Genomic DNA, 15,031 nt, shown 5'->3' with positions numbered 1-15,031 from the left:
GTAAGTCATGAACCTATCTGGAGGAAAAACCTTCCAGACGGAGAAAAGCAACTTAAAGGACCTGAGATGCAAAGAGCACCTAGAGTGTGTGATGAACAGAAAGTAGGCCAGTGCAGTTGAAGAGGAGAGGGGTGGGGTGCAGGGCAAAAGACATCAATTGTACATACTTTGGAAATCCAGAATATCTATTAGCAATTTTATACATATATATATAAAATTTAAATGAGGGCTTAATATCAATAATGAACTCATTTGGAAAGGTCCCATTTGAACTAATAACTACAATGGTGTCAAATGAACCCTACTTATCCCTCAAAAATTATGAGTGATGTCACAACAGTGGCATCTACAGAGAAGTGAAAGCTGTCCACAGGGAATTCTAAGATTCACCCTACAAATAGAATCTGGGAGTCAACTCTGAATTTGCCTGATACAGAATGAAACGAATGATTTTCAGCAGACACCACTAGTCACACAATATTAACTAAATTTTTAAAAAAAAACACCTTATTTTTAAATCTGAATTATCAATCTTAATATGATCAGTTTCCCAAAGACAGGCATTGTTGTTTTAAATGACAAATTATAGAAGCTTGACTGAAACTATCCAAATCTTTCTACAGTAACAGAATTCAGTGTGTTAGCTATTAAAAGATAAAACTTTCCTTGGTTTCATTTTTAATATTTATATAATTCCAGATTAGCAAGACCCCACTGAGGAGCAGAGATGGCAGAGAGAAACAAGTGTTCTTCCAAACAACCATTACTTAGGCTGATGTCTTCCTTAACAAACCAGCTTGAAAAATGTCTTTATTTCTGTTAAACATACACCATTATTTTCAAAGTCATTCTAGCTCAAAATTGTTCTGTTTTTCACTTTAACTATCATTTATTTACTCCTTGTAGTTCCTTAGATCTATTCCTTCCTTTACATTCCCATTGTCTCCTAAATATCTAATTCCCCTCTCGATCACTCTGTTTTTGGATTATAACAGTGCTCTTTTTTGGTATCCCTTCATCCAATCCTTTTTATGCCATTCATGTATATCATGGGAAGGGCAGGGAAAGTGCCTCACCCCTTAGATGTAGGCAGTGGGAGGTGTATTGTCTGTGGGGAATTGTGAAACAAAAGTAAAAAAAAGCTTGGTCTTTTTTATTACCACCATATCCCAGCAAAAATAAACAATGTCAATGATGAAGTATTCTTCTCTGAAGAGAATAATCTGTTGGTCTAAATAATAAATAACAGCTATGGTTACTGCTGGGAGCTCTGGTGGCATAGTGTCTAAGGCATTTGACTGCTAACCAGAAGGCTGGAGGTTCAAACCCACCAGCCACTCCTCAGAAGGAAGGTTGGGCAATCTACTTCTGCAGTTAGTGATACTGCCTTGGAAACCCAAGCTATGAGTCGGATCTGACTCATTAGCTGTGCATTTGGTTTTTTGGTATGGTTACTGTTCAGTTTTAATAAAATATGTTAAGTTTTAACTTAGTCATTTCATTACTTATCTTTGAATAAATATTGCCATTTTACATGTAGGTTAATTAGGAAAACTCTCAGTTATACAATCTCCTCTGACATAGGTAGACTCAGATATATACGTTTCTTTCAAAAGTTAAGGTCTTAGTAACGTGAAATCCTTCAAGTTCACTTGACCAGGGTGCACCTCCAATCCCTATGATGCAATATATTCCTATCTTTAAACAGATTAAAAATAAACAATGGTATAGTGATCTTTAAAGCAATGCAATAGAACATGAATTACCTCAATTCTGTCACTGTGTGACTTTGATTTTATATTGAAAATTTTCAACTGTAAAGACATTTAAAAAGCATTAGACTTGAATCCCTAAAAAACAAAAACATGAACAGTATGGCAGTTCCTGGAATTTATTCTAAAATGAAATTTTTATGAATTTCTGCCAAATCAATGTTTAAGATTTTTCTTATTTGTTTTGGTTGCTTCATGTAGGAGTAGGGGGAACCTTTTGATATTGAAATTTAAAGACTGTGTTTTTCAATTACATAGTGTGTACTGAGCCTGAGTAGGCAAAGATCAATCCTGAGGAAGTTACTAACAAATTTGAGAGGCTAAAATTAAAATTAATACTGACATAATTATAAAACACCAAATTCAGTAGAAGAATATTTTCACTGTGCATTTTTTTCCCTGGTTATTATAACTCATTTCATTTCATAATTATTATTGAATATAATTCTGTCATATAGAGAGGAATGTTAAAAATAATCTTCCCTAGCTGTCAAATACTAGATAAGCTACTGTGAATGAATGTTAAATATTGCTAGGTAAAATGACCCTAGGTTCACCAACACCCCCAATGGCATTTGTTTAAAATCTTTCCTTGCTTACAAATTCTCATTCTGAGCCATCCTTTAATCCTCTTTCCCTCTCTTCCTCTATTCTCCTCAGTATTACCAAGTCACTTATTTTCTAGTTCTTTAATTTTTAAAAACTTATCCAGATCTTATCCCCTGAACCACTGCCTCTGTTCATATCTTCATGTTATTTTTTTGCTTGTTGTTGTTATGTGCTGTCGAGTCAGCCCCGACTCATAGTGACCCCTCCTTGGGTTTCCGAGGCAGTATCACTACGGAAGTAGGATTGCCCAACCTTCCTTCCGAGGAGTGGCTGGTGGGTTTGAACTGCCAGCCGTCTGGTTAGCAGGCAAGATTAGGCAACAGCCTTCTAAAAAATGGTTTTTAGTTTTTCTCCAACTTTAGTCCATTGTCTTTACTGTTATCAGAGTGAACATTCTTAGAATTAAACTGATTAAAAGCTTACCTGGCTTCCAAAGCTTACAGGATGAAATTCAAACTTCTTAATAGGATACTGAAAAACTCCCACACTCTGTTACCTTACCCATCATCACTGCACCCAGTCCACGCATCCTGCACCCTGCACTTCAGTCATACAAAGCCACTATAATGGGGGTTCCAGTCTCAAGACTTTTCATTACTGATGCCACTGTAAGGAAAAGATGTCCTTCTTTTCTTCATGGGGCAATTCACATAAGCACCTCCCAAGCTAGCCAACATATCTTTTTAATATTTTTCCTGAAAACATCTTTACACTCCTGAGTTTAATGCCTCTCCTGTGTTCCTACTGAAGCTTCTGCCTGTCAGTCCCTACTATGAGGGCACTCCTTGTTGCATTCACATTGATATTCCCAGTGCCTAGAACAAAACAGACACCCAATAGACATCGGTTGAACATTTAATAACACCTAAGCGCCTGGTAGCATAGTGGCTAAGGCACCTGACTGCTAACCAGAAGGCTGGTGGTTCAAACCCACTAGCCACTCCTTGGAAGGAAGATGGGGCAATCTACTTCCGTAGTAATACTGCCTCGGAAACCCAAGGAGGGGTAGTTATGAGTCGGGTCCGACTCAATGGCACATAACAACAACAACAACAAACAAGCGCCTAAGGGGAACTCTGGCAGCGCAGTGCCTAAGGCACTTGGCTGCTAACCAGAAGGCTGGCGGTTCAAACCCACCAGCCGCTCCTGGAAGGAAGGTTGGACAATCTACTTCCATAGTGATACTGCCTTGGGAACCCAGGGTGGGGTCACTATGAGTAGGTCTGACTCCGACAGCACATAACAACAACAAGTGCCTAAGGCATTTGACTGTTAAGTCTAGTCTAGTGGTTCAAATCCACCAGCGAGTCCTCAGAAGGAAGACTGGGCAATCTACTTCTGTAGAGATACCACTTAGAAACCCAAGGAGGGGTTTCTATGAGATGGATCCGACTCGATACCAGAGAATTTTTTTTTTGTTTAAGTGACTGACTACTGGATAAAATAACTAAACATTCAAGGTCCTCCACAGTTGGGGTCTAAATCCCAGAATCAGAGCTGGGAACATAGATTCTGATTTCCATTCCACAATGTATTCAATCAAAATTCTACCTGGAGTAAGGCCTGAATAAGTACATTAAAAAATCTTCTCGTGATTAGACACCTGACCTAACATCACTGTACTGCTGTTATCAGCTGCCATCAAGTCAGCTCTTAACTCATGATGACCTTCTGTATAACATCACTGTGCTACTCTTACACTTAAACAGATGTTCTACAAATGTTTCATTCATTATTAGATGACCCATTGCACATATTTATCATGACATTTATTTCAATTGCTGTCTCATAAATATGTAAAATTCAAGTGTGTACTTCCAGTATTTTAACTGAAATCCCCACAGGCCTCAGTGCAAGCTGTCTATGCATAAGCTGACAACTGCCCAGGATGCCCTTCCTCCTCAAGTGAGAAGTGCATAGTAGAATATTGATTCTACATGCACAGTCTGCATCCTATGAAAAGAAATTCTTCCAATGACTAAATGTAAACAAATGGATAAATATTACACCGAATTATTTTTATTGTTTCGTAGTAATTTACAAACTATTCAGAGTTCAATCCCAAATCATGCTCCAAGAGTAACTCAAGAACAACATTCAAGATACCTACATATTTGGTGTTAGTCAGTATGACGCAATGCAAACAATGATAGGGAGGAAATCTGGACACTCAGGGAAGAGTTGGGAGGGAGAAGTAATTTGGCCTTGGTTTTGTCACTTTTCTAGTTATATGACCTTGTACAATTCATATGGATCATTGGTTCCTTCTATAAAAATAAGAAATGTGTTGTTTTGAGTTCAAATGAGATAATACACATGAAAGGACATTAAAAGTGTTACAATACTAACCAAATTTTGAGGTTTTTTTTTTTTCTTTTAAACAATGGATTGTTTTGGGCTTTCCTCTCTTCCATTTCCTTGTTTCTGAACCAGTAATTCCAAGATTTTTCTGAAAACTAAACTTTCTAACTAAACCCATGGTCTAGTACTTTTAGAAAGCAAGACATTAGTCTTCTGAAAAACTCTGCTCCTGACAAACTTTACTGAAAGAAATTGAGAAAAATGACATGTATTCATGACCTCTGCAGTGCTCTGGTTTTCTTAAACTTTTTAAGTTACTCGCTTTTCCACATATAAAAGCCTAAATTGGTAACGGTTCTAAAAATGAAATGTATTAGAATTCTTGTAAAATTAATATTTGAATGCCAGCATCCACAATAATGCAGCCACAGCAAATAAGCATATAAAATAGTGAATGGCATAGTAACAAGGCAAAAGAAGTGGTCCCTTAGGTGGAAATACCAGCAACCTTGCAAAGTTAGGTTCATGCAGACTGGCAAGGAAGAACCAAAGCTTTACCACTTAAGAGCTGGAAAAATAAATATTTAAAAGAAAACAAAATGCAACATCTATTACATTAACAACTGAAGTTTATACAAAAACTAAAAATACTAATTCATATGTAAAATGTATAAAGCTTGGCATTCTAATAATATGTATACATAATTACATATCAAAATAGGAAGGCAAGTATGAAAACTCTATGCTCAGTAATTAAAAGAACATTTACATATATACATTTTTAGGTATCAAAGACATTAGTGAAATTACAAGAAAAATGGCTAATATTCTGGATTTACTACTTTCCAAATACATTTTTGAGAATAGTGTGATTCTATACTAAAATGAAATATATGTTTGTGATATTTTAATTATAAGTAAGCCTCAACACACTTGCATATATAAAAATACATTCAACTGAAAAAAGGATACCATTCTTCTTTGTTTGTATGTTATTCAAATACTGGGATACATCATTATGAAAATGTATATATATTTTCCATTTACAATTTGTGATTTTCCATTATTTAAGTTCTTCCTAATATTTTACTAAATTATCAACTTCTGGAGTAAAAATAAAAATAATTTGTCTATACAAAAAATTTCTAGTGAATCAGTAGTTGATTATATAATTGGTAAAGGTAAACTTATAAAGTTTAAGATACAGACAATATATGTTTGTATTATTAAAATTTTGATCGTAGGTTCCCAACCTTTTTCTTCTTTTCTATTTCTTCTTCTTCTTTTTGTTTTGCATTTCTTCTTTTCTATTTTTGTGAGAAATTATTTTTCATTTCCATAAAGCTTAGTTAGGTACCATGGAGTCGATTTTCAAATCATAATGATGTCATGTGACAGAGTAGAACTGTTCCATGGGGCCCTGTGGGGTTTTCTAAGCTGTAAACTTCCTAGGAGCAGATCACCAGATCTCTCTCCTGAGGAGGTGCTAAGTAGGTTCAAACCACCAGTCGCTCAGTTAGCGGCTAAGTGCTTAACCATTACACCACCAGAAGAGCTCAAATTAAGAGCCTGTATGAAGGGCTCAGAGGGAACAACTCTGTGTAAAGAGTAATGATACAGATACAGGTGGCTTTCACAAGAGCTGGAAAATTGTTTGGAGGTGTATCATTTAAAGTACTGAGAAATTCAAAACTTAAAAATTCAAACGAAGTAGGAAAACCCCTTTAAAAGCTAAATACAAATGATGGTTTGCATTACCTGTGCATACACTATAACAGCATTGCTTATAATGGACATGAGTTTTTCACTTAATTTTTTAACAATTTTTCATTCTTGTTGTATTAACATTATGGGTGGCTGTCTGTTTTAGACAAGTATATCAGGAAAATAAAACAAAACAAAACCACAACCGGGAACCAGATATTCTTAAGTATCAAATTAACCCTAATTTGTGAGTTTAACAGGCATGACATTTAGTACTCCCTGTTTCAGAGATAACAAATTCTATCCTTACTTCCATTTTAAAAGTTTTGTGAATTCTTGTTTTCTATCCCATTTTCAAGCATCATAATGATTATCATAATTGCATTTTTAATTACATAGTCCACAATAAGAATCACACAAAATCTGGAAAATGAGCTTTAAAAGCCAATTTGATACACATTTTTTTTTTTGCATATCCAACTGAATAAATGGGATATACAAATCTCTAGAAAAATTTTCCTACAGTACTTTAAAGCACAGTATTTTAGAAAACATAGAAACTCTATTTCTGTTTAATGTCTTGGTACTAAACCATGGATGTAACAAATCTCTCTTGGTGGTCTTAGGTTCTGAGCAGGGTCAGCATCTGTATGAATCCCAATCTGCCAATTATAAACTGACTATATGACCATATTTTGCTTATTTAACCATTCAAAGCTTCAATTATCTAATTTACACAATGTGTTAATAACTATTCCTACTTCACAGAATTGTTCTGAGGCTTAAGTAAGATTATGCATAATACAGTACAATGTGCATTTTCAACACATGAATAGCATCATAAGTAACTGGACATAAAGCAAACTTGTCAAATCTCACAGAAGTCATTTTGGTCAAATGTGTTTTTTCCCATCAATTTTTGAGCCACCAGATAACAGCAGCTTAACATAAAGTACATGAAATCAGCTAAATACAATAAAGCTGAGGAAGACTGCAGGAAAATTAAAAAAGAACTGAATGCTTTCAAAATGCTATTATTTGGTCACTGAGTTATAAAAGAATAAATATTCAATAATCTCATGTTTGTATTATTTCTTCCTCACAGACTTAGGGAGATGAAGCTCTGGTGGTATAGTGCCTAAGGCATCTGACTGCTAACCAGAAGGCTGGTACTTCAAACCCACCAGCCACTCCTCGGAAGGAAGACTGGGCAATCTACTTTCGTAGTGATACCAACTAGGAAACCCAAGGAGGGGTCGCTATGAGTCGGGTCCGACTCGACGGCAGTGAGTTTGGTTTTTGGTGGTTATGGTATGAAGAAGCTGGGTGACTTAAACTACTGGATTGATGTGAGCTGTGGGGTACAAGGGTACGTATTAAAGATTACAAAAATAATTGTAGTAGTTCTTTTAAAATTGGTTGTTTATATGCTCATATATCTTGGTTAATGAGAAGTATTTTGTGAGTGTTCAATTTTATTTTTATTTTCTTATACAGTAATGCACAAAAAGCCTATTTACTCCCATATCTCTTCTTCTTGGCTCAGTTTGTCCACGTGCTTTGTCTTAGAAGTTCTCTACACATAAGTCTCTCTGATCTTTACGTTATATATGTTTTCTTAAATTCAATAGCCTCAATCTTTCCTTTCATTTAAACTACCTTCAACTTTTTAAAAAAATTATATTTGCTGGAGTTTTTTTTTTTTTCCTTAACTCATTAAGGACTTAACATGCCTTTAACCATGCTAGTATTTTTTAGGATCATTATTGTTTTTATTGGGAGCTCTGGTAGCATAGTGCCTAAGGCTGGCGGTTCAAACCCACCAGCCACTCCTCAGAAGGAAGGTTGGGCAATCCTACTCCCGTAGTGATAGTGCCTCAGAAACCCAAGGAGGGGTCTCTATGAGTCGGGGCTGACTTAACGGCAAATAACAACAACAACAATTGTTTTTATTAATGCTTTGGTAAGAAAGCTAGTTGAGTTTGAAGTGGTTTGTCCTAGGACTGTTTTTCCTAAAAACTGTCATTTTTAATGTACAGTATTGTAGGATGTGAAGTTTTAAAAAAAATGTTAATCTGTGTTATAGTAGAACTGGCTACTATGACTTACTACTAACCCGAACTAGCCAAACCCAATGCTGTTGAGTGGATTCTCACTCAAAGTGACCCCATGTGTTACAGAGTAGAATTGCTCCACCGAGATTTCTTGGCTATAATCTTGTTGCAAATTAGCATATTACTTGTCACAAAATACAAATTCAAATATTTATCATGAATAATAATAAATTAATTCAGAAAACACTTCAACCATTTAGAAAGATCCGTTACATCCATAATTTGGTATATATTCGGTCACCAGAATTTATTAAAAATCATGATCTACATGTATATTTTCTTCAATATTTCCCAAATCTATTCTGTTTATCTAAGACTTTCATTTTAACTCTAAGTATTAATTTGCTTTCTAAAAGATAATTTAAATTTAGAAATCTTGATCCATTCTGAAAGAATGATGCTTCCTGGCAATATATTATCTCAAATGTAATCTGTAAGTAGAGTTAAGATTATGAATTAATCTGATGTCCATATTGATTCAATACAGTATTTTTTTCCTAAAAATATTCTACCTGAAACAGAAAAGCTATCAAATTATAAACAAATGGAGCTCTGATAGTGTAGTGCCTAAGGCATTTGACTGCTAACCAGAAGGTTGGCGGTTCAAACCCACCAGCCACTCCTCAGAAGGAAGGTTGGGCAATCTACTTCTGTAGAGATATGGCCTCAGAAACCCAACGAGGGGTCGTTATGAGTCAGGACTGACTTGATAGCAATGAGTTTTGTTTTGTTTTGTTTTTTAAGTAAATAAATATTTAACATCAATGGATGTATAAATAAAGTTAGATTATCCTCAAGTTCTCAAGGTACACTTTTTGCTTTGCAGGAAAAAAAAAAAGCAGCTAGAAGAATCCAATTTTGATTTAATACATTACAGATTTGAACAATGAATTGCTTATTCTGACTATGATACACTCTAAAAACATAACAATAAAACAAATTTTTGGGTGTTTTAAAAGTGTATATTACTACAGAAAACTTTACTTACTAAGAAATATATATTTTAGATATCAAAATGGGAATAATAAGCACTAAATTTTACTATAGCTGTAGTTTAATACAGGAATTCTGGTGGTTCTGTGGTTAAAGCATTGGGCTGGTAACCAAAAGGTCAGCAGTTTGAATCCAACAGTCACTCCAAGGGAGAAAGATGAGGTAGCCTGCTTTTGTAAAGATTTATGGCCTTGGAAATGCTATGGGGCAATACTACTGTGTCCTAATGGGTTGTTATGAGTTGGAACCAACTTGATAGTAGTGTAATTTTTCATTATTATTTTTATAGTTTAATATAGCTATTTAGCATAAAATTAGTATCTATAATGTTCATTTTTCTTTAAATAACTGGTATGTGAAAGCATAACAAGATACTTACTGGCTGAAGCCTGAGGTTGCATGCGAGGTATTCCTCCATTTGGCACTTGAAAATTTGAGTCACTTCTACTACTTTTCACTGAGTCAACTTGTGTATTAGATGTTCGGGACAGGTTTGGAAGACTGCGTCTTAGTTTTTCTGTAACAACACAATTTCAGTTAAAAATACAAACTATTCTTTCAGATAGAGAAAATTAAAATATTAATTAGCATTCAAAGTCAAGTTCTTTAATTAAATATTTGGCATATTTTAGAAGAGCTAACAGGAAGTACTTGTCTTATTAAAAACAAAAACAAAAACCCTCAGCCTTGATTCTGTAAATGGATAGAATAAGAGAACCCTTAATGAGAATCATAAACTGTTTAAGTCTAAATACAGATCACTTCATGAGCAGAATAAAGCAAAAGTGAGATAACCAAGTGAAACTAAATTCATTAAAAAAAATCTAAATTCATTTTCTCAAGTTTTGTATTGATTCACTCTTAAAACTGTAAACTTGAGTAAATTCTTCATCTACTTATCCAAAACAGAAAACTTGTCAAGAGTGTATTATTTGCATACTAAAACATGAAGAACAATTTTATCCCAGAAACATCCTAATTGTAAGTAAAATCTACTAAGTTTTACCTTCATTTTTAACATTGCTTGTCTGTAAATCTGCAGGATGGCCTTGAAGTGAAAGGCGAGGCTGCTGTAAGCGGCTAATCATAGGCTGTGGGGACACTCGACTATATTCCATTCCCCGAGCAGGAGATCGAGAACGAGGTGAATTTCTAGGTGACTGCTTAGGTGATGGTCGAGGTGAATTGCGTGGTGATGGTGAAAACCTGTTAACAGCAGGGTATACTGCATGATGCATACTGTCATCTTCCTCATCTAAACTTTGTGCATCAAGTTCCTGATCACTAAAAGTACCCCGTCGTGTAGAAGTGCAAGACGAACCAGAACTGCGCCGAGATGTGGTAGCTGCGTATTCTTGCCGGAGACCTGGCAATAATGAATATTGTTTAATTTTACTTTCATACGTTTTAATATTTTTATATTTTAAAAGTAAAAGACTGTCATTGAGAAATTCATATAGGGTAGAAAGTGTAAAGAAAACTTCCGTTCCACTTAAAGCATCTTAAATATCCTCTCATAGAATGATTCATAAATCACATCTGAAGGTTATTTTAAATTGAATGAAATTCTATAAATATTTGTCTAATTTCAAAATTTCTTAAATATGAAATCTGTAAGGTAGAACCCCAAACTGAAATATTTCTACCCCTAAATACAGTAATCCAAATTTGAGACTAACATTAAAGGTATAATGAAGGAAAACAATCACTATTCAACCAGTGACAAGAAAATGTCAACAAGTAAATAACCTCACCTTGGATACTTAATCCTTGGATTAATCTTACTCATGAAGATGACAAAGTGCCAAGGTAACTTCTCTCAGGAATTCAATATTTGGGGCACAAACAAAATTTCAATTGCTTTATAACCCAAGAGATTTCAAATAAAACAAGCATAGATTCTAAGCCTTCAAGGAAGACTATCAAAGGAGTCCTCTAATAAAACTTGATACCTTCAGAAACACCTAAGCAACCCTGGGAACTCTTTGAATAGTACAGAAGAAGCTTCTGGAACAAAATCAAATGTTGACAGTGAAGAAACAAATACATAAAAATAAAAGTATAGAGTTTAGGAGCATTTTGAGCAAGTCTTGCTAGCTCTACTGACAGAGTCTAGTCAAAATTAGTACTCAAACTTTTAAGTATTAATGTGTTAGTAACATGGTTCTCCAATGTAGTGGATAGTAAGAATCACTGCAGGATGTCTTTACAACTACAGATTCCTGAGGCCCACCCTAATTCTTCAGTCAGGTGTGAGAACCAGTGTAGCAAATGACAAGTTGCTTAACTATAGCAAACATGGTAATAACATCACCTAATAAAAGACAACAGACCATAGACCACAGATATTTTCTTAAGAAAAAAAAATACATATGACCATGCAAACCCTTCAATTTATTGCAAATTTGTAATTCTACATTTCTAATTGTTACAAAGAACTGGAGAAACAAGTTCTTTAAAGGAAAATTACCTCTTAAAAAAATAAGCTTCTATTTTCAAGGAGGTATCACATACATTTTTAACTTTGTTTTTTCCTTTACTCTCCAAGAAGAGAAATATTCATGCGTGTGGATGGCTTGGAAAGGATTACTAAAAGGCTAAAAATTTCTACTGTATACTGAAACACAAGGCAAAGAAAGTTACAGCAAACAGTTGAGATTCTAACAAAATACTGGAGTATAAAAAGTCTTGAGTTCAAAGAAGAAATGTGTGAGTTGATTCTAAGGTGTGATAATTAAGGTTGTGTTGGCTGGGCCATGACTTTTGAGTAGCTTGGCAGCTGGATGCAATTATTCCCTATGATGAGACTGGATGTGGTGTAATCAACTCCACGGGGACTATGCTGTGAGATGTTAACCAGTGGAAGGGGAGTTGCCTTTGGGGTGTGGTCTGCTTCCAGTATAAATGGAAGAGCTTCGGGAAGAGGTCTCTAGCTTTTTGGTACATCTGGATTCTGCATTTGGTGGAGTCCTCATCTCAGTGGCCTGCCATGGTGCCTACCAATCTTGGGATTGTTCTGGACTTGAACCAGTGGCCTGCCCTGTGCCTGTCGATCTTGAGATTATGACATTCTACTTGCCAACCTTGGGTTTATCAACCTGAGCAGCCAGCAGCTGTCTGAGTTACGAGACACCTCTAGCTTCAGTGGGCCTGGAGTAAGAGGCAGAGCTGAAGCCCAAGGCTGAGGGGCCTTTACCAAACACCTAGAGCCAGCACTCTGAATTTGAACTTCTGGCCTCCTAAACTGTAGGATAATAAATTCCTGCTTTGTTAATGCCATCTACTTGTGGTGTTTCTGTTACAGCAACACTAGAGAACAGAGACCTAAGGAATAGAGTTAAGGAGCATTCTTTGTTCTCCTTTCATAGTATCTATGACAATAACTAGCCCCACTAGCTGAACATACCACAATTTTAATAAGGAGTTAAAAAAAATACAAGAGAAAGAGTTACTATTTTACTAGCTTCTAGGGCTGAAGATAAAACAAAAAAAGCACCAGTCTTTTTATCTCTGGGGGAGGCTGCATGAAATGGGAAATGAATCAGCAAAGTAAGAAATATTCTACAGTTTCTTAATTACTGTTACAGCTTCATATAACTTACTATGCATTTATATTAAAGAAAGGTCCTATTATGCATACAGACAACAGCAAATTTTGGAACTAAATGACAGCAATGTTCCATTATGCTCAGCCAATTGTCAAGATTGAAATATGTCTTTCATGGATCTTTTCATCATAAAGATTAAAAGGGATCACTTTAGAGAAAAATGCTTTGCTTCACAGCTAAGCCATGGCAGCTCATAATAAAAATGCATAAAGAACAACGCAACACACTGCCCTTCAGTCGGATTAGACTCATAGTGACCCCTCCTTGGGTTTCTGAGGCAGTATCACTACAGAAGTAGGTTGTCCAACCTTTCTTCCGAAGAGTGGCTGGTGGGTTTGAATCGCCAGCCTTCTGGTTAGCAGTCACATGTGTTAGGCACTACGCCACCAGAGGACCCAATAAAATGCATAGGCAAAAATAATACTATCATAACCACCTTACATTCTTATGTAAGATGAACCATGAACCTTGAAATAATATGAAAAATTTTGTGCATATGTACAATTTGGGAACGACAGGGGCTATTAACCTTTACTAGATTCTCATTAAAGGTGTCTGTAATTTAAAAGTTACACAAATCACTTGGCAAAGCTCCATCTCATAGTGTGATACTATATTTCAAAAATGACTAGAAAAAAAAAAAGTAACTACTGAGGCTGTTTACATACAAGCAAAACGTGATAGAATTATGTTCCATGGTTTGGAGGTTTAGGGTCATTAGTTTCATGAGACATCCAGTTAATTGCCCCAATAATGTGATTAGTGCTTTTGTTCTACCTCCTAATTTGTAGTGTAGTGTTTGGTGTCTTAAAAGCTTACAAGTGGCTGGGCATGACAATTGGTTCCTATTCACCTAAAGCTACAGAAGAAGGAGAGTCAGGAATAGGAGAAGCATGTGGAATTGGGTGGCTTAATGCCTTGATGAACAACTGGCATCTTCGCCATGAGACCATAAGAACTGGATGATCTCAGCTACCATTACTGAATATTTTGATCAAAAATTCTATAGAAGAGGGAAAAGACAAAACAGAATTTCAAATCTCATGGTCTCCAGACTGTAGACATAGGCTGGAAGACTCCCTGAACCTACATCCTGAAATAATCTCTAAACCTTAAACCCAAAATATTTCCAGAAATCTTCTTAAAACCAAATAGTCTAACTTAAGTAGCAAAAAATGTCTGCCTTGACCATTAGCAGTCAAGTGCTTTAGGCACTATGCTACCAGAGCTCCTAAGAATTATCTATGTTGGATCAAAGTGGTAACAACAAAGTGAAAGATTAGATAGGAAAATTACTGGCCAGTGAGTTAATGTTAAAGGGAAAATTACAACTCAGAAGGGAGGGTGAGAATGGTTGCACAACTCAAAGAATGCAATCAATGTCACTATACATGTAGAAATGGCTGAAGTGGAGTATGTTCTGCTATGTATATTCTCAACGAAAACAAACAAACAAAAACAAGCACTATCCCTCTGCCTACATGGTCCTAATAAGACCAAAAGAACTAGATGATGCCTGGCTATCACTTTCAACAGCTTGAAAAGGGATCAAAATAGAAGATCCTGGATAGAGTGGGAGAAAAATGTGGAATAAAACTCAAAATCATAAAAAAGACCAAGCTTACTGGTCGACAGAGACTGACGAAACCCCTGAGACTAAGGCCCTTACTCATCCTTTAGGTCTGGAATTGAACTCACTCCCATAGTTTATAGCCAAACAACAGACAGACATGTAAGGTAAACTTTTACACCAAGTAGGTACAATCCTTAGAATAATCAAATCAAGGGAGATAAGAAGGGCAGCAGCCACACAGGGAGATAGCTCAGGGAGCAGGAATGCATAGCAAAGAAGGACACAGGGAAAAGGTAACCACAAGGAGAAAGTGAGAAGAGATATTACATTATGGGGTTGCAATCAATGGTATCAAAC

At 35.7% G+C, this 15,031-nt stretch overlaps 1 protein-coding gene across 1 annotated transcript in view; it reads right to left on the bottom strand.

Moving 5' to 3' along the window:
- Nucleotides 1-15,031, bottom strand: part of SLAIN2 (SLAIN motif family member 2) — a 134,124-nt gene that overhangs the window by 38,712 nt on the left and 80,381 nt on the right. Inside the window, exons 5-6 of the mRNA XM_042782133.1 lie at nucleotides 10,500-10,859; nucleotides 9,873-10,010 (exon numbers count right to left, since the gene is read on the bottom strand). Of these exons, the coding sequence (XP_042638067.1) occupies nucleotides 9,873-10,010; nucleotides 10,500-10,859 (498 nt within the window). The remainder of the gene's footprint in view (nucleotides 1-9,872; nucleotides 10,011-10,499; nucleotides 10,860-15,031) is intronic.

This window comes from Orycteropus afer, unplaced genomic scaffold (genome assembly GCF_000298275.1).
Source record: "Orycteropus afer afer isolate SDZICR_OR568_19922 unplaced genomic scaffold, OryAfe1.0 scaffold00246, whole genome shotgun sequence".
NCBI lineage: Eukaryota > Metazoa > Chordata > Mammalia > Tubulidentata > Orycteropodidae > Orycteropus > Orycteropus afer.
This window is presented reverse-complemented; position numbering and strand designations above follow the sequence as displayed.